This window comes from Phyllopteryx taeniolatus, chromosome 1, assembly GCF_024500385.1.
Source record: "Phyllopteryx taeniolatus isolate TA_2022b chromosome 1, UOR_Ptae_1.2, whole genome shotgun sequence".
NCBI classification, from domain to species: Eukaryota; Metazoa; Chordata; class Actinopteri; order Syngnathiformes; family Syngnathidae; genus Phyllopteryx; species Phyllopteryx taeniolatus.
In genome coordinates this window covers 20036994-20062511 of record NC_084502.1, presented here as the reverse complement: position 1 = coordinate 20062511, position 25518 = coordinate 20036994, and the positions used below count along the sequence as shown (strand labels likewise).

The 25518-nt window shown below is 41.7% G+C and overlaps 2 protein-coding genes across 10 annotated transcripts; both read right to left on the bottom strand.

The window, feature by feature from the left end:
* Nucleotides 1-627: 627 nt before the first annotated feature.
* Nucleotides 628-2698, bottom strand: LOC133480785 (tubulin alpha-1A chain-like). Its single transcript, XM_061779390.1, has 4 exons — nucleotides 2647-2698; nucleotides 2304-2526; nucleotides 2059-2207; nucleotides 628-1986 (listed from the first exon to the last, which is right to left on the bottom strand). The coding sequence occupies exons 1-4, from the start codon at nucleotides 2647-2649 to the stop codon at nucleotides 1006-1008; spliced, it is 1356 nt and encodes a 451-aa protein (XP_061635374.1). The 5' UTR covers nucleotides 2650-2698; the 3' UTR covers nucleotides 628-1005.
* Nucleotides 2699-4776: 2078 nt separating this feature from the next.
* Nucleotides 4777-25485, bottom strand: bin1b (bridging integrator 1b). Of its 9 annotated transcripts, XM_061779400.1 has the most exons (18): nucleotides 25131-25484; nucleotides 21494-21574; nucleotides 21307-21361; nucleotides 20374-20468; nucleotides 20157-20192; nucleotides 19894-19989; nucleotides 17715-17822; nucleotides 16274-16366; nucleotides 14673-14758; nucleotides 13344-13419; nucleotides 13195-13250; nucleotides 13076-13117; nucleotides 10320-10362; nucleotides 8328-8417; nucleotides 7025-7045; nucleotides 5703-5756; nucleotides 5537-5638; nucleotides 4777-5446 (listed from the first exon to the last, which is right to left on the bottom strand). In XM_061779400.1, exons 1-18 carry the CDS (start codon nucleotides 25218-25220, stop codon nucleotides 5345-5347), a joined length of 1326 nt encoding a protein of 441 aa, XP_061635384.1. In that variant the 5' UTR covers nucleotides 25221-25484; the 3' UTR covers nucleotides 4777-5344. The 9 variants fall into 9 exon arrangements, with proteins under 9 accessions (XP_061635384.1, XP_061635409.1, XP_061635392.1 ...); XM_061779425.1 differs by lacking the exon at nucleotides 13076-13117 and having other exon boundaries at nucleotides 25131-25485; XM_061779408.1 differs by lacking the exon at nucleotides 7025-7045 and having other exon boundaries at nucleotides 25131-25483.
* Between the last annotated feature and the right edge of the window lie 33 nt (nucleotides 25486-25518).

Sequence of the window (25518 nt, the reverse complement as noted above, 5' to 3'; positions counted from 1 at the left end):
GAAAAATAGCTGCTATAGGGACCAGAAAAGTGGCTAAATATAGCAGCACAGCGCTAAATTGGCAACAATGTAGACAGAAGACTTCGCTCTTCCAAGTTTTGCCAAATTATCGGTAAGGAAAGTAGCTATTGGCTGTCCCTAGAAGTGGCTAGATGACGTAATTTCCTCATTTGCATAATTTGGACCAAGTCACAGTTGAAGGTATGTGAGTCAAACGCAGTGATTTATGTCAGATAGATTTCATTTGCAGTCTGGACGCGGTGGTGTGTGGGTCTCTCTGCTCTGACTGCATCTGAGACTGTCGCGCGAGGCTACTGCGAACCTGACCGCCTCTGAGTGCTTTGCGATGGCGGAAGGGCTCACGGCAGCACCTGCTGCTCGTTGAGGACATTAACTGCTGAGTGATACGTGCTTTCATACCACCAAAACATCTGAAGAGTCGCTAGATTTGTCGCTAGTCGCTTTGTGGAAAATAAGTCGTTAAGAGGAGTTGTAAAGTCACCAGATTGAGCAAGAAAGTGGCTCTTGCTCGCCCATACACAAGTAAATTGTGCATTATAGATTGGGATTTATTCTCCTCTCACAGATTTCACGTTGCTGTGTATTGTTAACTGACCACAAGACAGATTGATTTATTTGTTTATTAATGATGCTATGATTGTTAAAAATCAATAAGTGAAACTCATACAGAATTTGAGAGGATGTATTGCCAAATACAAACTTTGTGTTGGACAGACACAGGACTGCAATTAAACAATTCAACAACGTTCTTGTGAGCTCTTACAGGTCACCCGACAACAGACTTGTTGGTTCACCTGAGTTGTGGTTTGTTGTTATTAAAAACCTTACAAGTGGATGAGAACAGCACAAACATGCCTTTTACAGCAGTTGAACAGTTACAGATGACGCCTTCTGTCAAACAGCGAAACATTGAAACTAACACTTCACATGTGACAGAACAAAAGCCTGAGAATGTTAAATAATGATACAGTATCGCTTTTACAGTTAATACTCTTCCCCCTCTTCCTCTTCTTCATCCCCAATAGTGTCTGTGCCCACCTCCTCGTAGTCCTTCTCCAGGGCAGCCATGTCCTCTCTGGCCTCGGAGAACTCTCCCTCCTCCATCCCTTCGCCGACGTACCAGTGCACAAAGGCCCTCTTGGCGTACATCAGGTCAAACTTGTGGTCCAGTCGGGCCCAGGCCTCTGCGATGGCGGTGGTGTTGCTCAGCATGCACACGGCTCTCTGGACCTTGGCCAGGTCTCCCCCAGGAACCACAGTCGGGGGCTGGTAGTTGATGCCCACCTTGAAGCCGGTGGGACACCAGTCCACAAACTGGATGGTGCGCTTGGTTTTGATGGTGGCGATGGCAGAGTTGACATCTTTAGGGACCACATCACCGCGGTACAGCAGACAACACGCCATGTACTTGCCGTGGCGAGGGTCGCATTTCACCATCTGATTGGCTGGCTCAAAACAGGCGTTGGTGATCTCTGCGACAGACAGCTGCTCATGGTACGCCTTCTCTGCCGAGATGACGGGGGCATAGGTCGCCAGAGGGAAGTGGATGCGCGGGTAGGGCACCAGGTTGGTCTGAAACTCTGTCAAGTCCACATTCAGAGCGCCGTCAAAGCGCAGCGAGGCTGTGATGGAAGAGACAATCTGACCAATCAGCCTGTTGAGATTGGTGTAGGTGGGACGCTCAATGTCCAGGTTCCTGCGGCAGATATCGTAGATGGCCTCATTGTCCACCATGAAAGCGCAGTCCGAGTGCTCCAGGGTGGTGTGTGTGGTCAGAATGGAGTTGTATGGCTCCACGACTGCAGTCGACACCTGAGGAGCAGGATAGATGGCGAACTCCAGTTTGGACTTCTTGCCATAATCCACTGAGAGACGTTCCATCAGCAGAGACGTGAACCCAGAACCGGTTCCTCCTCCAAAGGAGTGGAAGATAAGAAAACCTTGGAGTCCAGTGCATTGGTCGGCCTACCATGGTAAAAAAGACCTTCATTAGTCGGAAAGCGTAAATGTCTGATCAGATTATCTAATAAAGCTCACCAGTTTTCTAACCCTATCCAAAACCAGGTCAATGATCTCCTTGCCAATAGTGTAGTGACCACGAGCGTAGTTGTTGGCTGCATCCTCCTTCCCTGTGATCAGCTGCTCAGGATGGAAGAGCTGACGGTAGGTTCCTGTACGCACTTCATCTAAAAGGCAAATATTGACAGGCACAGATTTTGCATGGTGAAAATGATGGGAGGGTTTGTTCTACCGTGAAACTACTTGTGCCAGTGTTGTCTCACCGATGACTGTGGGCTCCAAGTCCACAAAGACTGCCCTGGGAACATGTTTGCCAGCTCCAGTCTCGCTGAAGAAGGTGTTGAAGGAGTCGTCTCCTCCTCCGATGGTCTTGTCACTGGGCATCTGCCCGTCCGGCTGGATGCCATGCTCCAGACAATACAGCTCCCAGCATGCATTGCCCATCTGGGCCCCAGCCTGGCCAACATGGACGGAGATACATTCACGCTGCAAGAAGATGTTGTTCAGAAGTTAAGAATAAGAAGTACAGTGCACATTGTAGTTCAACGAACACAATTTAAATAGCATTTATGTGAATCGATCGGAATGCTTGTGTTGACTTCTCACCATGACTCTTGAAGAGGTCTCTTGTTCACCTGAGATGAGAGCTTGGGGATGTTGTTGCGTCCAAAAGCAGGACGCTGCTTTATATTGCAGTGTTGCCTGGCAACAACTTGGCATGTTGTGGCAACCAAAGGAGCTACTGAGGCAAACACTACTCGAGGAGGAGCACAGAAAAGCTCACAAGTCTGACCTCTGACAATGGTTGTTGTTAGCAACCAGCAAAGAGTGGATGTGCCGTGAAATGCGACACGCAACTGCTGAATCTCCTCATGTTTCACTTCTTACATACACCTGCCTGTCTTGTGAAGAGCTGCACCAGAGATGGCAAAAGTACTTACCCTCTGTACTTGAGTAGAAGTACAAATACTTGTGTAAAAAACAACTGGTAAAAGTAGGAGGACTGATTCAACTCCTCTATTTATGTAAAAGAAAATAAATACAGACTGGCAAAACTGAATTTTTACTGTCAATTATATACAATAGCCGTTTCAGAAAAAAAAAAAAACTTCTCTGCACACAAAATATACCACAGGATCTCTTTGTAGCTGTGCCGGTTGATCGTCTGGCCCACAATAGAAGGGAAACATAATAGTTTGAAATATACAGTTTCTTTTGTGACGTCAATCCTGGAACTTTACTGACACACCTTTTATATCTGTTTTCGAATGTACGGAGTAAAAAAAGAAAATTGTCAGGAAAATAAAAAGTCAGGTAAAGTACAGAGACCTGAGAAATCTAACTTTAGGACAGTCATGAGGTACAGTATTTGTACTTTCGTGACTCTCCACCACCTGGTATGCACAAAGAACTGACTCCTGTGCCGGAAGCATATGATGATCACATTCGCAAAAACAGGTAGGATGGAATTTCACAGAATTCCGATTGACCTGATGAAACTGGAGGTTCCACGTGTGTGATACAGTATGTCAGCTCTTTAGGCTCAATGTTACCAGGAGCTTAAAACCCAAAGAGATAATTTGCCCCTAAAGATGAAGATGGTTGGTTTAGTGAACATTGCATGTTTGACTTGATTTGTGCCTTCCTGGGTAGCCTGGTAACAGTAACCTGCCGCCATTCAGCTTCCCTGGTTACTTTTTGTTGACTTACACACCACAACTCCTGTTAGAGGACATTTAGATCCACTAATCCATCAACATATCGATCTAATCGTACCAAAACTGAAATGCTCTTCATTTAGTGCATATTGACCATCCTTCACAAGGTGGTGACTGTGAGACCCTTTCATATTTGTTGAGATACATGGGTGCACCAATGAGTTCCATTCCTACGGCAGCAACGCAAACTCAATTTGTACCTAAGTTGGAACGCTAACCTACACTATTGCAGTAGGAAATATAGATTTGTATGAAAATGCTACTCAGACATGAATACAAAACAATCCAATGACACATTAAGTATGGGGGTAAGTGAGCATGCCTTCGTTTGCCGCTTGACTAATTGTACAGTTCACTGTACTTCGTTTGTGACATGTAAAGCATGTACTTTATGTTGGGGCCTATAAACCGAGGACTCCCTGTACAGAGGACTCCCTAAAGTGGAACACCCCGAAGTTATAGATTTCATTTTGGGGTTGATAGGCTTCTGGTTGCTCCAAAATACACATATTGTACAAGACTTCAGTATACCAAGCATGAAAGGTTAAACAATTGGCATTTACTCCAAAAGAAGAACCAGCCTCTACAAGAGCTGTTAAGAGAAGAACACGAGAAGAACGTACATCCAAAGTGAATGAGACTCCAGTATCAGCATACATAACACCAGAATTTGTTTTTTCTTTTTACAGTTGACAGTGGATAACTTGTCGTGACAATTAAGAGTAAAATATAAGTTGCATGAGGCGCATTGGCAACAACTCAACTTTGCATTATGCCTTTGTCATTCCTCAATAAATTAAGGCCAAATGGCAAAAATGTTACATTGTTTTTAAAGTGTTGCTATTAACAATGGTTACCTTATCTGTACATGTGCATGGTAAATAATTGAAAAGTGACTTAAATAATTGCCTGTAGCATTCAGCCTTTGAGACGTCGGTTACCTGACAGGTCACAAACTCACCTTTGTCAATTTTACCCTCCAAAACACGAAATCCCATTTGTAATAAAACACAACACGACAGTTTTCATCAATCTTTAATGATAATAATATAACGTGACTGCTTCATGGAGGTTCTCCACCTGATTGAACATCGGCCCAAAAATTGTATGTCCTTTAAAAAAGGAAAGACAATGCATGGAAGCAAGGATATTAACATGACAAAAACAATCAAACTAAACACGAAATATCAAAAGTTGAGGTGAGATTTCCTTTTTTCCATCATTGACCAATCTCAGTTATTAGCACTCTGGTCAGGTCACTTCAGTGTCACCTCAGTGTGAGCTGTATTTTTTATGTCACTGACGTACACCATCTATTACTTCCTGTCTTGTTCACTTGTTATCAATGGTTGTGGGTGAACTCTCCACAAAAATAAAACGTGAAGAATGAGAACTCCAAAAAAGATAAGATACCTTCTGTGAATCAAGATTCCATGTAACAAATAAGATGCATTTAGTTGACTTCGATCTTAAATTAGTTCTCGACTTTATAAATGACAATTTTTAGACTCACAAATAAATCATTAGATATCTCATGTTTTATTCCAAATAACTCAGTGAGCACCATGAGGAAGGCGGTGTGAACTTCAAAGCTTCTGCGTGAAGTTTTCGGGGAAGACACCTTTGGATGAAATATCTTTGTTACGTATCCAGAGAGATTCCTGCACACCCATGAGCCAGCCGTCGTCCTATACAAACACATGCATACACACATTAACAAACGCTACAGCAGTCACACACGTGCACCAGAGTGCAAATTCTGGAGGGACATTACTGACTTGCTCATCAGGGTTGTCAAAGGCCAAAACGAGGACAGTGTCTCCAATATTGAGCTCCAGCTCGTCCCCATCAGTGGCAGCATATTCGTGGATGGCTTTGACCTGGAGCAGGACATTTGAGTCAATACATAAAGTCGCACGTTCCATCGGCAGTGTAATGGCTCACCTTGTAGACAAATCCAGGAGGGAGCTTGTATTCTGAGCTGTTGGATTCAGAACCCTGCCAAGAAAGAAAAAGTCATTTGTGGGTTATTTGAGAAGAATATTTGAACCAAGTTGTTTACCCCCAAAAAAATCTGACAGATGAAAGCACGCCGAACTTAGCAAAAATCACTGAGTAATCGACGGCCACCTTAAAAAGGTTTAAAGTGAACACTCACATTCACAGGTCCACAGATTTTTTTTTAACATGTCCTCTGATTTATTTATTTTTATTTTTTTAAATCACCTGCTTGCTGTTTTGTGCTCAGGCCAGAGCCCTGTCTGAAAAATATTGCTTTGGCGCCATCGTGTGGCAATTATACATTGAACCCCTGCTATTGACGTGGGATGGGGACTGAGCCCTGCCACCAATCGTGAAAATCTGCTGGTAATTGACACCCCCCTAAAAAGGTTTATTATTGCTTATAGATGCCTTATAGAGGGTGGCAAACCTCGTTTTTGTTTTCAATTTGACAAGACTATGGCCTGACCAAACATGTCAACATAGTAACAAAGCACAACTTGTGTCTAAATGAAGGCCTTAAACTCACTTCAACATGGTTCCTTGATACAAAGACGGCAGCAAAGCACTATTTTGTTTAAAAGAAGCTCGTCAACTCACTTCAATTCAGTTCCTTGGGACCAAGATGGCAGAAAAACACTACTTTTGTCGAAAAGAAGCTCCTCAACTCACTTCAACTAAGTGCCTTGGCATCAAAATGCCATGAATGGCACCAAAGCAATACTTATATTTGGCCTGAGCACAAAAACAACAAACAGCTGAATACTTTGAATGTCGAACTACAAATATGTGAGGGAGCACTGTATAAAACATTGGCTCCTTGAATTGCAGGCTGAGTTTTATTCAGGAGCCCACTGAGAGGCGCCCCTCGTTTCATGTGGTCCTACCTGCACTTTGTCATCATGGCCCCAGCCCCCCTGACCCACACCGGCACCATCATAGGACCCAGTGGGCTCAGTGTACAACTCAGTGCGGTTATGGTCCCAGTGGGGCCGAGCGTCACTTTGGGAGCATCCGTCATTATATTCCCATTCACCCTGAACCCGCTCTTGGGGCTGCTCCTCATCCTTAGCTACAGTCTGGTCATGCTACAGGGTCAAAGGTCGTGGAGTATCGCAAAGGGTTCAGAAGGATGTTGGTGGGAGGCGTTTAGTAGGTGAGAGGGTGGGGTTGTGTTAGTTGTCAACATGCAGAAGAGGAGAAAGCAACTTGAAGTGATAAGCCAATATCGCTTTTAAATCCAAAAGAATGGAGTCCATTCTTACCCACGAGTCCCAAGATGGCGCCTTCATGTAGCAGTAAAGACAAAATGAGTAGCTTAATAAGGCTGACTAAGCTTATTGAGGCTAAAGAGCAGCAAAATAGAGTTAAACAAAAGACAGAAGAGATCGGGGTGGTATTAAAGTGAGCTCCGATTGAAACGACAAATACATTTAATTTTACAACTACTGACCTCTATTACTGAAATATAGTAGTATACATTTATAATTTACTCCTATAGGTTAAAAAATAATAATTTCATACACTATCACCACCATGTTTTAGCGTGTGCATTCTGGGAATGATGACATAGAATGGCTGTTGTAAAATTATTACGTTGCTGCTCTCCGCGGAGCTAAGCTAGCCATTTACGAACAACTTATCGTCAGCGAAAAGAGTTAAATATGTCATACTGCGCCGCTTTTGGATGCAATTTCCAATCAGGACAGAATGCGAAAAAGGAGGGAAGCATTCATCGCTTTCCCAACGATAGAAAGTTGAGGAAACGGTGGGAGGATGCGGTCAGAAGAGTTGAGCTGCCGAAAGATCCGCGGCTGTGTTCTTGTCACTTCAGCCCAGATTCTTTCTTTTTATTCTTTCCTCACAAGGAGCCTAAACGACCGCGTGCAAGTGAACAAACCAAGTACAGTATTTAGTATTTCTTTACACTTGTATCTGTGTGTGAGTGCTGTAGCCCCCAATGCAGCCTTGTCTTTCACCTCATTAGCACCCACCACACCCACCTGGGGAGCTGGACATGTGATGGGCTGTAAAACATCCAAATCCAGCAGGTTGACCTGTGGGCAGGGCTCACACTACCTCACACACACACACACACACACACATGGTCACACACGAGGGCACGGGTGTCAAACTCAAGGCCGGGGCGCCAGATCCGGCCCGCCATATCATTTCATGTGGCCCGCATAAGCAAATCATGTGCCTCTACTTCTGGACCAAAATTTCCAAAGTTAGGAGCGACGTGGGCAGACGGATGCGTTTTGTGTTTGGAACATTTTCAACTGTACAAAAACCAAGCTGATGTACAAAAACTGGGACAAGATTTTGGCAAAAAAAAAAAAAAAAAAAAAAAGTCAAAAACTATGGCATATGAAAACCAAGGTTCCGCTGTGTATGTAAGGATATGTTGAGGCGATTATATATTTATATGGTTCCACAGACATAACAGCCCTCTGAGGTAAACAATAACTACAATGCGCCCTGCAACAAAAATTAGTTTGACACCCCTGCACTAGGGTTACTAAACATCTCGCACACTATGTGGGTTCAGTCCAACCGCCGGCTGACCTGTGTTCTGGACTCTGTGTTAATGTCAGAAGTGTCGTCATCGAGCGGCTCATCATGCTGCGGAGGCCGGCTGGGCAGCGGGTTGGGCCTCTTCCAAACACATATGCACATGCAGAAGCACACACTTCAGTATACAGTGGTCACTTGACTTATGAGTTGAATTAGTTCCATGATGAAGCTTGTAACTCAATTTACTCGTTTGTCAAATCAATTTTGCCCACTGAAATGAATTGAATTGCCTTTAATCCGAAAAGAAGAAAACACATTTTTCTGTTTTCTATTTGATGAATAAATGTATATATATATATATATATATATATATATATATATATATATATATATATATATATATATATATATATATATATATATTGTTTAAAAACAATCAAATATAGTAAAAGAGAATGGAAAGAAACTGGTTTTATAAACTGTAATTACTGTGCGTTGTGACAAGCCGAAAGTCAAAACAACAACAACAAATGTGTGTTACGCTATTTGTGAGGTTGTCTACTCTTTTCCTAAATCCCAGATAATTTACTAATTACATTCCACTGTAATGTAGTTTCCGGTTGACTACCATTAAAGCATTGCATATCAGTAAAGAACTCACTCCTTGCATCGCTACTCCAAGTTTTTACGGAATTGCGTTTAGCTCCTTTGCTGCCAACATAACACAGGCGAAAACAACCCTCCAGGGTCGACTGATACCAAACAAGCCAACTCCCAGTGGACCCTCGCTATACTACATCTGTTCCGTGCAAAGCTTCGGGCGTTTCTACACCCATGCACGCCACTGATCAGTTACATGACTTAACAAATGCTGTGGGTTACGAGTGTACTATACTTACTGATTTACCTGGAGCTCACTTGTATCTAAAATTTTGGCTTTTAACACAAAGCAAAAAAAAAAAAAAAAAAAAGCGACAAGTGGCAGCTCTTAACTTGAAAAATACAAAAGATTGGGGCACTCCTACAGGTACATCTCCATAAATAAGTGTCAAAAGCGGAATTTAGTTGTGTAGTTCAATTCAAAAAGGCAAACTCATATGATAGGAATGCACTACACACACTCAGAATGAAATCCATCCATCCATTTTCTGTACTGCTTATCCTCACTAGGGTCACGGGTGTGCTGGAGCCTATCCCAGCTACCTTCGGGCGAGCGGCAGGGTACAACCTGAACGGGTCGCCAGCCAATCGCAGTCAAAATGAAATATTTCATGATTTTTTTTATTTATTTGTATGTATAATATTGATGATTAAAACTTAACAGCAAATGAAAACATAAAATTCACCATCTCCAGAAACTATAATATTACCTAACAAACAATCAAGAAATAATGAAAATGATTTTAAATGTAGAAATTAGGCAGGTTTTTGCACTCTGAAAAATGTTTTCCCAAGCGTTTAATGAATCTACAGGTTGATTGAAAAGTAACTCCCTATTTTTAAGTACTTTTTAAGTAAATTATTTCTGAACTATAATTCTTACAAGAAATTAACATGAGAAGAAAGTGTATTGCATGGAGTTTTATTTAAAATTCAATATGGGCGCCAGCATTAGCCACCGGTTTCTCAAGCCGCCTGGGAACCGCATTAACTGATTTCACAAGGAACTCTTGTTGGATGGAAGACATAACTTCTCGTATTCACCCTTCAAGTTCTTCCAAAGTCGTTGGTTTCGTCGAATAGACTTGTTCCTTTAATCATGGAACATACACACACACAAAAAATTGAGAAAAATATTACAACATATGAATAAATAAGTATTTTGAAATAGGGAGTTATTTTTCAATCACCCTGTATATAATGTATGAGCACTGAAATCAATTTACTTTTCTACGATATTCTAAATTACTGAGCTGTACCAGTAAGTCAAGGTACCACTGTACATGCTTGACATCTGACTGAGGTGTTAGGAGAAATGACGGGATGCGGCACCATTAAGCCAAAGTACAAAGAGGGATTATTATCATTAATATTTTTTGTTACCGTTGGTGGCGAGCTGGCTGCCTGGCTGTGGTTGGCTTCTTCACTGCAAGACACAATGACAGGTGGAGAGAAGTGACAAAAAAGGTACAACATGTTCCTGCAAAATGATGGGAAAATGACACATCTAATCACACAATCACTGCCACGACTGACCATGTTGTGACTGACCATGGAAATAACGTAGACAGTCACGAGTAGTATTAGTTTTTATAGTTGTTTATTAGTTGTATTAGAGGATAAAGAATAAAGGCCTCTGAGTATTGTTATATTATTTGCTCAAATATCTGTTGCTTAAATGGTTATAACAGCAACATTGATGGTATTCGTTGGCCCGTCTATAGAGTTTGCTTTGATTTTTAGCATTAAGCTAGGAGACTTTTGTTTTTGTGGTTGTTTTAAATAAATGTGTAATTCTTCGTTTTATGTTTAATATGACAGTAAACCTCAACTAGGAGTGGCAATAAACAGCTTGAAGAAAGCACTTGGCATCTTTTTGAAGAATTATTCACTAGATGCCAAACTGCTGCTCATTGTGCAGTGAATTCTAGTACTTGTATCTCAAACGTTTGCTCACAAGTCAAGGCCAACCTCGGCCAAGTGACACCTCATCTCTCGAAAAACTCTCAAGACCCAACATTCAAAGGTCTAGGTACCACCATATACATTTTCTCATTTTGCAATTTTTAAAGATGTTTGTTGGACTGGTCAAATAACAAAAACATAGTTACGTGTCTAAACCAAGCAGGTGTGTCAAACTCATTTTTGTCGCCGGTTTCCTACAGAGGGACGTTATGACTTTTAAACCATATAAATGTTTGATTGCGTTATCATATTACAACATACAGTGGGGCAAAAAAAGTATTTAGTCAGTTGTGCAAGTTCTCCCACTTAAAAAGATGAGAGGCCTATAATTTTCATCATAGGTATACCTCACCTATCAGAGACAAAATGAGAAAAACAAATAAATCCAGAAAATCACATTGTCTGATTTTTAAAGAATTTATTAGCAAATGATGGTGGAAAATAAGTATTTGGTCACCTACAAACAAGCAAGATTTCTGGCTCTCACAGACCTGTAACTTCTTCTTTAAGAGGCTCCTCTGTCCTCCACTCGTTACCTGTATTAATGGCACCTGTCTGAACTCGTTATCAGTATAAAAGACACCTGTCCACAACATCAAACAGTCCAAACTCCACTACAGCCAAGACCAAAGAGCTGAACCAGAAACATAATTGTAGACCCGCACCAGGCTGGGAAGACTGAATCTGCAATAGGTAAGCAGCTTGGTGTGATGAAATCAACTGTGGGAGCAATTATTAGAAAATTGAAGACATACAAGACCACTGATAGTCCCCCTCCATCTGGAGCTCCACGCAAGATCTCACCCCATAGGGTCAAAATGATCACAAGAATGGGAGCAAAATTCCCAGAACCACACAGGGGGACCTAGTGAATGACCTGCAGAGAGCTGGGACCAAAGTAACAAAGGCTACGATCAGTAACACACTACACCTCCAGGTACTCAAATCCTGCAGTGCCAGACGTGTCCCCCTGCTTAAGCCAGTACATGTCCAGGCCCGTCTGAAGTTTGCTAGAGAGCATTTGGATGATTCAGAAGAGGATTGGGAGAATGTCATATGGTCAGATGAAACCAAAATAGAACTTTTTGGTAAAAACTCTACTTGTTGTGTTTGGAGGAGAAAGAATGCTCAGTTGCATCCAAAGAACACCATACCTAATGTGAAGCATGGGGGTGGAAAAATCATGCTTTGGGGCTGTGTTTCTGCATAGGGACCAGGACGACTGATCCGTGTCAAGGAAAGAATGAATGGGGCCATGTATCGTGAGATTTTGAGTGAAAACCTCCTTCCATCAGCCAGGGCATTGAAGATGAAATGTGGCTGGGTCTTTCAGCATGACAATGATCCCAAACACAGAGCCCCGGCAATGAAGGAGTGGCTTCCTAAGAAGCATTTCTAGGTCCTGGAGTGGCCTAGCCAGTCTCCAGTTCTCAACCCCAAAGAAAATCTTTGGAGGGAGTTGAAAGTCTGTGTTGCCCAGCGACAGCCCCAAAACATCATTGCTCTAGAGGAGAGCTGCATGGAGGAATGGGCCAAAATACCAGCAATAGTGTGTGAAAACCTTGTGAAGACTTACAGCAAACGTTGGACCTCTGTCATTGCCAACAAAGGGTACATACAGTATTGAGATGAACTTTTGCTATTGACCAAATACTTATTTTCCACCATAATTTGATAACTTCTTTTAAAAATCAGACAATGTGATTTATTGGATTTGTTTTATCTCATTTTGTCTCTCGTCGGTGAGGTAAACCTATGATGAAAATTATAGGCCTCTCTCATCTTTATAAATGGGAGAACTTGCACAATTTGGCTGACTAAATACGTTTTTGCCCCGATGTACTCAACAAATGGATGGATAACTAGTTTGTAGTCAAAGGTAAAGGATAATTGTTTGTTCAACTTACTGTAAAAGGGGGATTGGTAAAAAAAAAAAAAAAAAAATGCTTTCAATATCTCAACGTTATTAGCTATTATTATTGACGATTTTAAATTTTGGTAAAGATTCTAGCAAGTGACATGGAATTTGACACAGCTGATTTGCTTTCGTGGGCCACATAAAATGATGTGGTGGGTCGAATGTGGCAGACGCCTATGGGTGACACTCCCAAACATGAGAATGAAAATGGACTCAGGTGTTGAAGGAAAAAGCATGCAGCAGCCATGCCAGTTACCTCTTTGCGTTGTCTCCAGGCTTGGCTGCTGCAACATCTTTTCTACAGTAGGGGGTGAGGGACATCACTCTCTGGCTCCACATGTCACTATGATTGCCTCTAAAATCGGACTGACTTACTTGAGGTGCCTCTGCTCTTCAAGTTTGGTCATGACGTCATTCAGGTTTTGACTCAGCTGAGGATGAGGAAGGAGGATCACGAAGAACAATGAAGCATCTCTGATCAACTCATGGACAAGGAAGTGAGAAATGTTAACTGACTGACTCACCTTGCTCATCTCCTTATGAAACTTCTCTTGGTGACTCGCCAGACTCTGGAATGTGTTAACATAGACGCCAACACGACTATCCATGTGTACACCGACACAGACACATACGCGCGCACGCGCGCACACACACACACACACACACACACACACCAATGCGTACAGTCAGGTTGAATTCAGTGGTACCTGGTAAGTTCAGGTACCACTGTATTTACGGCTTGAATAAGCACAATTGGTGTAACACACACAGTTGTTGTTGTGACTTTCATCTTGTCCCAATATACAGTATAGTAATTGGATTTATAAAGTCAGTTAATTACTTTGTTTTCATACAATCCAGTGCTATTTTTCTTGATTAAAAACACACACGATAGCTGGGATAGGCTCCACCACACCCGCGACCCTGGTGAGGATAAACGGAATGGAACGAACGAATAAATGCAAAACACACACAAAATTTGTTTTGTGTTTTTTTGGGGGTACTGGAATAGATTACATTGGACCCCTGCAAATAGCTGGAGATAGGGACCGGGCCGGACCACGAATAGCAAAACTAATTGAATTGCTTTGGTTAAAAATAGATATATCGCTGAACCGTAAGTCTGCAAGGGTCTACTGTAATGGTATTCAATTAATTTCAATTTGGAAAACTGATTTGATATACGAGTACAACAAACCTCTGCATACTGGTGGTTTGGTATTCACGAAATTGCCTATTTTTTTTAAACCTGTCCTCAATTATTCGCAATTTTTTTTTTTATATTTGCTGTTTTTAATAACAGTGTCGTTTGGCAACATCTTGGTATTAAGGAAGTTTGTTGAAGTAAGTTGAGGACTTTTGTTTGGCCATAGAGCTTTGCCACCATCATGTGGCATCATTAGGCAATTAGAATAGTCATTGGCGGTCCTGGACCGAATGGTGGCTTGTGCGATGTCCCTAGATTGCGCCTGCCAGCCACTCGTCAAGGCGAGGTACTGCTGATGCACTGCCACCTGAAAAATTATTTGCCCAAAACTATAGGCCCTGTGTGACGCTCCAAAATTGCACTCCCCCTGACCGATCATCAACAGGGGGGTAGGGGGGGTTGGCTGCTGGAGTGCCGCCCTCTACAGAATATCGCCCATATTAGCAACCACCCCTAAGAATAGTTTTGATGGAGGGGCATAAATTACTCACGGATTTTTGGCTATTTGTGGCAGGGCTCTGTCCCTATCCCCCGCCAATAAAGGAGGTTTACAGTCAATTGAATTTTCACCTCGGTCACAGAACAAATTCAACGCAAAGGTCAAAGTACCATTCAGTAATGTTTGGATCTAGTGATGTTGTTTCACCTGTCCCACAGCACTGGAAGCTGGTCTTGCAATTCCACGTTCAGCTCTTCGAAAATTTTCTGAGAGCGACCCAGCTCCTCCTCGGCCTGCATGCACACGCAAACCAACAATCAGCCATAACGCAAATTCAACATGATCCAGTGATGCACATGCAGATAAAAAAATGGAGTCACATCAACTTATTAACAGGCACATCAACTCACAATGACACGCTGTCAGCTGACATTTCGACAGACCCATCAAAGCCTTAAACATAGGACATTTCATTATATTTGTAAAGAGTAGACGCTAGGATACTTCTGGGTCTCAGAACATGAATGACTGTCGCTGACCTCAACTGAAACCATGAAAAAACGAAATCTAAATAATTCCAGCATAAATACGGTTGGACAAAGAAGATAGCAAGACTGCCTGGTGGTGTGGTAGCCACTTCTAAAGGGACATTTCCTAAAAAGGTATGTATAAAATGTTTGGTTGGGTTGTCTTCAAGTCATTTAGAAAAGCATACTACTAGTCGACTACAGCATGCTATCCATTTCAGCGTCAAAAGAGCACTTCTGTGCCATTAAAAGCACAGTCATGCTCAAGCCATCATAGCCTTCTTACTTGTAGTCGATAAAAGGGAAGTAGAGCATCTACCATAGCCTAACATATTAGAAATCAAACAGTCACCAAACGACTAGGCTAGTTTCATTTACAAATTATGCTAGTATGCTAGCATTCAGGCTACATCTACCATGACCAAGGTTAAGGCATTTTATTTTTTCTTATCTCCTCAAGTACAAGCCAGTCCCTCAATGATCAGAATCAGAATCCTCTTTATTTTGCCAAGTATGTCCAAAAAACACACAAGGAATTTGTCTCCGGTAGTTGGAGCCGCTCTAGTACGACAACAGACAGTCAAGTGACAGAGAACACTTTTGAGACATAAAGAGACTGATAAAAACAGTCACTGAGCAATAAAGGATTGCTAGTTATCTGGTAATACAGGTACAATTTAAAAAAAAAAATAAAAAAAAAAATTGACAATTGTGCAACAAGATGCAGAGTCCTCTAGCACTTACAGCAGTTTGACTGACTAATATAGCAATAGTCCGGTGCAATGGCCATTGTGCAAAGGGTGCCGAGACTTCAAGGAGTGTATGCAGTTTAAAGTGACTTGTAGCGCGATAATATGGGACAATGTTGATTGTGCAAATGTTGCAGATACTCCTGTCAGTGTGCAAGTGGTGCAGAGGCTACTCTGGCATGAGTGGTCAGTATTGGTCAACAACAGGTTAACTACAGTATCGCTGAATTTCCACCACATCTACATTGAATCTATTTACCAGTTGAAATGTAAATTATTGCCGCCATTGGGTCTCACGCCAAGCAGCTTACCTCACGTAACATCTTTTCGACTGACATGTCACACATTCAAACTAGGCTAAAATCCTTATTCAAGCCATTTAGCCTGTTTTCTCAATGTTCTCTGCGTTGGTCAAACGACAGAAGCGTTTGTTTCCTTAGTGATGCTGTCGGAGAAAGCTTGGGCTACCCGGAAGTACGTGTGACGTCATGGTGAAATGTCCTTTACATTTGTATTTAGGGTCATTCATCACCTGGTTGTAGGAGAGGTTAGTCTGAGCCACCTGGTGGGCTGAGAGCAAACCCTGTGCCCAGCTTGGCGCCGCCATCTCCAACAGGGCTGCAGGCTGCCCACGCACACCATGCAAATGAAAAGGAGCAGGAACAGTAGTGGGGAGAAAGGTCAAGGGATCAAGAGCGGGAAAGTGGGAGCATGAGGACGAGCAGGAGGAAGCAGAAGTGAAGGAGGAACAAGACCAAAGCCAACAAAAAGCAAATAGTGCCAAACAACAGCAATCGTGTTAATTCGTTTTTGGTAAGTGAACAGTAAGCAAGTAAAAAGGCAACATTTAATGTAAGGGGCCCAAAACATTAAGCCCACGGGGCAAAACCTGGCCCCAGGAAGAATTTGAAGCAATTTGAGTAAAAAAATTACATTTACTCAAGCAACATTTTGGATAAATTATACTTGTCAGAGTAGTTTGAATGCACCTTACCTTTTACTTGAGTATTTATGTTAAGAAGAATCGATACTTTTACTCTGTTACAATGATCGAGATGCTGCTCGCTACTTTTATTTATCCATTATTGTGTGCGCGATCTATTTTTAGACTTGATTTTCCACTTCCGCATAGGGCGCTGTTGCGCCAATGTGATCACTCGTGTCATTTGACTCCAATTCACCAACCAGATGACACAAGGCAGTCACATGACTGCACACAAACCCTTTGTGGGCCAATCAAAATGACTCATTTTGGGAACTAAAAACCCCAGCTGCGCGAGTATTTACAGGCTCAGAAAAACAACTGCTTTATGATGCAGATGATGCTTATGATGATTTTGTTTTGCATCTGCCCAAATGTGGATATTTGGAGCCCACTTCTAACTTGAGAAAACACCTTGCGGTAAGTTTGTTGTTTTGGCAGTGCATCTGGCAACATTAGCCATATTTTATGGTCATAAATCACTGTAAAACATGCCTCTTGGGGATACGTGCAATAATCTCTCCCTCAATCTCTCTCTCTCTCTCTCTCTCTCTCTCTCTCATAATCAATAAGTCTGTTCAGCGAACAGTTTCTTCATTATTTCATTTAAGTGAATAAAGCACATAATGTTTCTGGAGGGCCCAATGCACGTGTTGTTGGTTTCTGAGCACTTAAAAATTGAAATGGTGGCAGGTGTGTACTCCCATATATTATAAATCTTTATTTTATTTGATGTTCATGCTCTGATTTAAAAAAAAAAAAAAAAAAGTCGGGAGTTACTCACCAGTTACTCTTTACTTCAGTAGTTCTTTCACGCAGTACTTTCTTACTCAAGTAAATATGTGGAGGACTACTTTTTACTTTTACTTGAAGTCATATAATTCTACAGTAACATTACTTTTACTTGAGTATAATATTTGGCTAGTCTACCCACCTCTGCAAATAGACAAACATGTTTCCTGTAAAAAACATTACATGCTGACTGAGTTACCTTAGCGATCTTGGCTTCGTCCTTTTTCTTGCCTTTCTGTAAAGAGGCAAAGTGGTGCCTGGCGCTGTCAAAATCCACCATTTTACGGTCTCGCTTTGCAATGCGTGCCTGTAGGGGACCGCAGGAGAATAAGCAGGTCCTTGTTATCCACTGTACTCACCACTTGCTCAATTACACAATCTTATTCACAGTATGTACAGTGAACCCGCGTTTTAGTATTTATATTAATGTCTGCCTCACAGTTCTGAGGACAGAGGTTCAATCCCCAGCCCCGCCTGTGTGCAGTTTGCATGTTCTGCCTGTGCCTACGTGGGTTTTCTCCGGGCACTCCGGTTTCCTCCCACAGCCCAAAAACATCCATGGTAGGTTAATTGAAGACTCTAAATTGCTCGTAGGTGTGAATGTGGGTGTGAATGGTTGTTTGTTTATGTGTGCCCTGCAATTGGCTGGCAACCAGTTCAGGGTGTACACCGCTGGGATAGGCTCCAGCATTCCTGCGACCCTTGTGAGGACAAGCGGCTCAGGAAACGGATGAATCGATGGATGTATAATTTTGATGATTATAGCTCATAGCAAATGAGAACCCCAAATTCCTCATCTCTAGAAACTAAAATATAAATACAAATATTAAACACTAAAGTACTTTTCAGAGGGAAAATTCCTGACTAATTTATACATTACAAAATTCTTTATTTCTTGAATTAATTCATTATTTATTTTCAGTTTGTATTTTGGTGTGTAAAGATGGGAAATTTTGGGTTTTTGTTTGCTATGAGCTACAATAATCAAAATTATACATCCATCGATTCATCCATTTCCTGAGCCGCTTGTCCTCACAAGGGTCGCAGGAATGTATATATTTTAAATATGACATATTTTACTCTGAGTGTGCGCAGTGCATCTTTATGAGTTTCACTTTTTGAATTGAACTATGTACAGTGGGTACGGAAAGTATTCAGACCCTCTTAAATTTGTCACTCTTTGTTATATTGCAGCCATTTGTTAAAATCATTTAAGTTCATTTTTTTTCCTCATTAAATGTACATACAGGAGACCATATTGACAGAAAAAAATGGAATTGTTGATTTTTTTTTGCAGATTTATTAAAAAAAGAAAAACTGAAATATCACACAGCCATAAGTATTCAGACCCTTTGCTGTGACACTCATATCTAACTTGGTGCTGTACTTTTCTTCTATCATCCTTGAGATGGTTCTACATCCTCATTGGAGTCCGACTGTGTTTGATTATACTGATTGGACTTGATTAGCAAAGCCACACACCTGTCTATATAAGACCATACAGCTCACAGTCAGAGCAAATGAGAATCATGAGGTCAAAGGAACTGCCTTAAGAGCTCAGAGACAGAATTGTGGCAAGGCACAGATCTGGCTAAGGTTACAAAAGAATTCTGCTGCACTTAAGGTTCCTAAGAGCACAGTGGCCTCCATAATCCTTAAATGGAAGACGTTTGGGACGACCAGAACCCTTCCTAGAGCTGGATGTCCACCCAAACCGAGTAATCGGGGGAGAAGAGCCTTGGTGAGAAAGGTAAAGAAGAACCCAAAGATCACTGTGGCTGAGCTCCAGAGATGCAGTCGGGAGATGGGAGAAAGTTAAAGGGGGTCTGAATACTTTCCGTACCCACTGTACCTAAATTAAGATTTACACTTTGCGTGTTTGCATAATTGACAAGCATGTGACTGTCATTGACATGCCTGTGTAAACATGATTGAAAAGCATACGTGAGTGTCAGTGACATGAATGCATGAGCACCAGTGACATGCTCGCGTGAGCACCAGTGACATGCTCGCGTGAGCACCAGTGACATGCTCACATGAGTGTGTTTGACTGGTATTATGAGAACAAGACTTTCAGTAGTGCTCATGCATGTTTGACTAGTGTTTATAATAGCATTTGACAAGTGTTCATGAGCGTGTTTGAGTAGTGTTTATGAAAGGAAGACTTTCATTTGCGCGTATGAGAGTGTTTGCCTAGTGTTCATAAGAGCATTTGACAAGCGTTCATGAGTGCAGTTGACTAGTGTTTATGAGAGCCTTTCAGTAGGTTGTGTGTGTGAGAGCATTTGAATGGTAAGTGTGAGAACTAATCCTAAATAATGTCCCTAACGGCCTCTCATAATATTCTCACATTTGAACATACAACAACAAACAAACACCTTGATTTCAGGGAACTGAGCCAGGTACGAATCAATGGAGAGCATTGAGTTGTCAGTGATGTTCTGATGGAAGTCCAACCACAGTGTGTCTGTGTCCTACAACACACAAACACATTATATAAAGCATAAGATTCACATTTAGTGCACTGCAATAGAAATTTGTCTGCTCACTAAAACTCCTACAAACAAATATGTCTTTGTTTCTTGGTGGTTCTAGTGGACCTAATTTCTGATGTGACCTTTTTAACCAATCTACATTTTACCTCCAAGTTATTGTCCATCTCCTTCTCTATCATCTCCTTCAGCAGGAAGGACACACGCATGCAGTTGAAGCAAAGAAAGTGACAACAGAGTGAAATAAAAGTGTGCTGGTGCTCAAGCGCCAGAGAAAGAAAAGTGGGGAAATGCATCACAGAATAGACTCCATTCCATGTATATATGTATAGAGAAGGCAGCAGAGATCAAAGGTCAGTATCTCACCTCCACCATGGCATCCATCTCCTCTTTGCCGAACCACTCGGGCTCGTACATGTCAGCCAGGCAGTCCTGCAGCCTCCGTGATGCCTCGTGTAAAGCTGAAACATGTCAGAGAAGAGCAGGTGGCAGACACCATCTTAAAAAAGCCAGTCTGATGTTCTTACAGTCAATTAACTATATCAATGCTAGTTGAAACAAGGCCAAACTCGTTCGTCATCTTGTAATGGAAATGAGTTCAAATATAGTACTGCTATAGAATTTTCATGTATCAATACTTTATGGCAACTTTCACTTTTACACCAACATTTGCCAAATAAAATAAAATGATGGTTGATGAAATGCCTGAAAAGAGGCACACAAAGTGGAGGAAAAATCCTGCCTGCCCATAGCAAGGTACGCAATTTACGCCTGCGTAGTACTGACAACTTTTGACAAGACGGAAACACCTGCTGCTGATTCTGTTGCTCACAGAATATCAGCAGCAGATGACGGCCAAAACAACTTAAACTAATTGATGTTAAGCCGATGAAGTCAAAACTTTCAGTTATCATGAGCTCGATTGGGCATATGTTTAACGCGATGGGCATGCTAACGTGTGCTAGCTAACCTGGCTCACTAGCCAGCCTGCAACTTTAAAGAACTGTACACCACTGACTGAAGTAAACTACATTTTAAAATTCTAAACCCTCACTTTCTTAAAAATACCTTTACTTCAAACCTTAGGTACATTTCATATCAGAAAATTACTTTTGATACTTAAATACAGTAAATGTCTGCTCCTTTTACTCAAGTAATATTCTACAAGGTGACTTTTACTTCAACCAAAATCATTTTCTTTGAAGATACTTGTCCTTTTACCCAACTATCGCATTCAGGTACTTCACACAAGACTGTCCGTGAACCACTTATCAAGGGAGAGCGTCTACTCTGTCTTACTCTTCACTGCTGTCATATACGCTTTCAGATCCTTCTGCAGCTTGGTGCCTTCTCCCTGGACGTGAGAAAGGTCAGAGAGCAACAGCAACGTGAAACAAGCTTCTATTATAAGCATAAAGGTGGCAAATAAGTGTTAATGACCAAAATAAAGTGTATGATGTTGTGAGTGACAACTTGTGGTAATGACCATCTGCTTGTTGAAGTTGGCCACCATTTCCTCAAAGACGACATCTCTGGTCTCATCCGCTTTGCCGAGTTTCTGCAAAACCTGAAAAGCACAGCGACATGTTTTACAATGTCCAAAGCAGTGGTGGGACAAAGTGTTCTCAGGGGGAAGTGGATCACTGAGCTTAAACTGTCACTCCGTGTCATTAGCAAGTTGCAACAGAGAGACTGGAAGAGTCACAGAAAGGCATAGAAGTGGACGTTTGTAGAAATGTGAAAAAATAAATACAAATAAAAATTTGCCATTCAGCTCCTTGTTAGAGACCATTAAGTTGTCCAAAAAGTGATGAAACATTGAACAATTGGACATTCAAACATTTACAGAAGGTTAAATTAAGTTCACCTGTAAAGGATCATTTTAGGATCATCCTGAAATTTCACCATGAAGCTGAATATCCCTAACTTTCAGTGAGTAGTTTCATTAATTAAATTAATTTGCACTAACATTCACACTAATGGACCATTGAGACTGGAGTCTTTAATGAAGCTAACATTGTGGGAGGAAGCGGGAATACCAGGAGAAAACCCACGCAAGCACAAGGAGACCATGCAAACTCCACACATGCTAACCACTATTCCATTATGCTACCCCACACACATATACGAATATTAAGTCTATTTTTCATGTGTCAAGCCAATTTTATCTCGGTGGTGTCTGCACTTTACTTGAGGATTTATTATTTAATGAAAAATAAATTTTAGTTCATGAATGAGAAAGTGGCAATTCCACTGAATGATATGAGTTGGGTTGCACTTTAAGATAAACCCAGATGTGTTTGGTGTGAGTGTAACCAGGTCACTAATGTGGTCAGATGACCAGTGCCACGAGCCACAATTAGCACACCCACAGGGACTTCCCCACAGCCTGCTACACACGCTCATATTTCATCCTCTAACGCCACCGCGGGGGTTGACCTTGACGTTGCAGGGAGCACTTGAGGCAACATCCATCCATCCATTTTCTTTGTCGCTTATCCTCATTAGGGACACTGTTGAGCTGGAGCCTATCTCAGCTGACTTTGAGCGAGAGGCGAGGTACAACCCTGGACTGGTCGTCACCCAATGGCAGGGTACATATACTACCCCCAAAATGTTTATGATATTGGGCTTTCCAGATTAACCTAAAATGCACTATAAGCTTTACAGGTGAACTTAATTTCACCTTGTGTAAAACTTTTGAATGCACATGTCCAACTCAATATTAATTTAGTTGTATTTTTTTAGTATTTCACCTTGTGTAAATTTTTGAATGCACATGTCCGACTCAATATTAATTTAGTTTAGTAATTTAGTAGTTAAAACAAGGCATTGAATGGCAACAGGTGTTTGATGAATGAATGGACCAATACATTTCCTGGTTCAATTAGAATTGGTGTTTAAACAGTCTTGCTGTTCACATTTTGACATCATGAGACAAAGACGACATAGCAATTGATGAAAATAGAGATACAAAGGGACTGGAAGAGAAAGGCATACCAGTATCCAAAGTAAACACTTTTTCTATTCAGTTCTTTGTTGGAGAACAGCAAGTTGTGCAAAAGGTACTGAAACATTGAATAGAGAAGGTCAAATTAGGGGCGCCTGTAAATATTACAGCATTTGAGGTTTATTCTGAAATTTCACCCAACAGCCCAAAATCCAGGACTTTTTTGAGTAGTGTGTAGACAAACATGAATTCACACTCACAATCACACCGATAGACAATTTAGAGTCTTCAATGAAGCTAACATTGATGTTTTTGAAATGTGGGAGAAAGCCAGAGTACCCGGAAAAAGCCCACACAAGCCCAGAGAGAACACGTTAAGTTTACACAGAAAGGCCGGCGCTGGGAGTCAAACCCCGATCCTCAGAACTGTGAGGTAGACATGCTACCCACTATTTCACCGTTGTGCCCCATGCACAATTAAAAACTATTCAATAAGATCCCCTGTATGTGGAGGTTCAATGCCTCACACATGCTCGCAATGTGCTGGTGTCCAATTTCTGAAGCCAAAAATACACACAGACACTTTGTGGCTATGAGAGAAATGGGGAAGCAGGGTTGGGGGGCTATTCATAGATGTGTATCTCCTCCCCCAAGCTTCTCTGGCACTGAGGCATCCTGGGAGTCCTGCTAGGAAAGACGGACAGGTGTGCACACCAAGCAGGGTTTTAATTCACGTGACTCATCTCAGAGAGGCTGGACACAAAACAGCCCATAGATGATTTTTCTTTGGCTGCTTCACTCACTAACATCCAGTCAGAGCGATGAGCAATGAGCGCCTTCGTGGCTGCAAGGTGACGCCAGTTAACAAACAGCTGCAGCCCATACCCAACGCCCCCCAACGACAGCCGGCCCCGACACGCAGGATAAAACTTTGACCTACCTTATTACTAGCATAAAGCTGCTTTTTCTGATTTCATCTAATATGAATTATTCATTTGGACACTTAACATTGTTTTATTTCGTGGTTGCAACTACACACTTAAACCAATTTTGTGTGCAGTGTGTGTTGTGCGTACGGGGATGCTTCCTGGATTTGTGGCCCGGTGAAAAACACTTTTGGCCCCACTGTGAATTGAACATATTATTTTCTAGGGCTCCTGAGAATGGTCATCCCTTTTCCTCCCCAGTGTGTGTGTGTGCACATGCGAGGTGTTTAGATGCTATAAGATCAGCAGGCGTTCAGTTAACTTTGCACTAAGTGACAGAAGAACTTGCTTCACACTGAGGACCTGAGTCAAAGCATTTTTTGGGGGGTAAATTTCCTTTGTGTATGAATCAACTATCTATCTATCTAGATAGCTAGCAAGTTATCGAGTTAGCTATCCTCTGTCGATCTGCCTTCATTTCCACATTTTAAGGCTCCGTCTGTGTAAGAACAAAAAGCTGTTTGTATATAATACACACACACACACGTATATATAAAGTAGACTACAGTAAAAAATTCACATTTTTTTTTACTGTAGTCTACTTTTACCTCATTTTATTGTCGTCTACTTTTAGCCCGATGAACACTTTTTTTTTACGCTTTGCAAACTGGACTCGCTTGCTTTTTCCTCATGAGCACAAATGTAACTTTTAATTTCCCCAATGGAATGTAGCAATTTTCCTATACTATTATAGTCTCTTTTTAACGAATCCCAAACATATCAAATCTGCCCCCCTCAAATCCTAATTTCTGCAATTTGTGAGGTTTAGCATTAATGTCTTCCTCATCATGTATCTATCTCCTCGGGAGTGAGGTGTCTCACTGTCTCCCTCTACTGGTGAACAGCGACCCTGCAGCGATTTGAGGTTGGAGCGTTTTTTTGCACATCGACGCTCCGCAAACAAAATTGAAAAGCACAAGTGCCCCTTGACAGGATATCAGAAACCCTTTTTTTATTATTATTATTTAATTTTTTAAATTGCATTTATTTATTTTATTTTTTTTAAGAGTTGTATGAGCACACTTCTTGACTGGCATGATTTAATTTATGTGGTTACAAGGACCAATAAGTGAGTTTAAATAGAACAGTTGAAATCAGGTGTGGTGTAAAATAACTTAATCATATCATAATCAATATCTTACACGTAAACGAGGCCAAGAGGTGATCAGTGAAGGGTTTTATCGTACCTTCTCCTGCGCTCTGCTCAGCCTCTTCTGGACCGTGATGGCCAGTTTCCCGGCGGTGACCCCCTTTCCACTGTTCCCAGTCTCGGCCATGACTCGTTGCGTTCTGGACTGAGGCGGTACCGACTCAGTACCGAGTGACAAGTGTCTCCCGAGGAAACGAAGTGTGCGTAGAAGCCACCGGACGCCGAATTGGCTCGTTGCGCGTAACTCTAATCCCGTTGGATCTTCTTAAAGGAGCAGTGCGTAATTTAATCCGTTTTTTTTTTTTTTTTGGTTTAGTTTTTTTGTGAGTCCACAAGAACAAGGGAAATAAGGTGGACGTGGAAAAGAGCCTTTCTGGTCTCCTAATTCATGTAGACTTGCACTCTAAATGTGGACCTATTAGGTT

What these genes read in the sequence shown, in the direction of transcription:
- bin1b (XM_061779400.1), bottom strand. Translation starts at nt 25,220, where the DNA reads ATGGCCGAGACTGGGAACAGTGGAAAGGGGGTCACCGCCGGGAAACTG. An exon ending in GAAGAGCAGAGGCACCTCAA is followed by an intron (nt 13,118 to 13,194) that starts GTAAGTCAGTCC and finishes CCCCTACTGTAG; the next exon opens with AAAAGATGTTGCAGCAGCCA. An exon ending in CGCCATCTTGGGACTCGTGG is followed by an intron (nt 5,757 to 7,024) that starts GTAAGAATGGAC and finishes CTTTCTTGGCAG; the next exon opens with GGTTCTGAATCCAACAGCTC.
- LOC133480785 (XM_061779390.1), bottom strand. An exon ending in CTTGGAGCCCACAGTCATCG is followed by an intron (nt 2,208 to 2,303) that starts GTGAGACAACAC and finishes TTTGCCTTTTAG; the next exon opens with ATGAAGTGCGTACAGGAACC. An exon ending in TGGATAGGGTTAGAAAACTG is followed by an intron (nt 1,987 to 2,058) that starts GTGAGCTTTATT and finishes TTACCATGGTAG; the next exon opens with GCCGACCAATGCACTGGACT.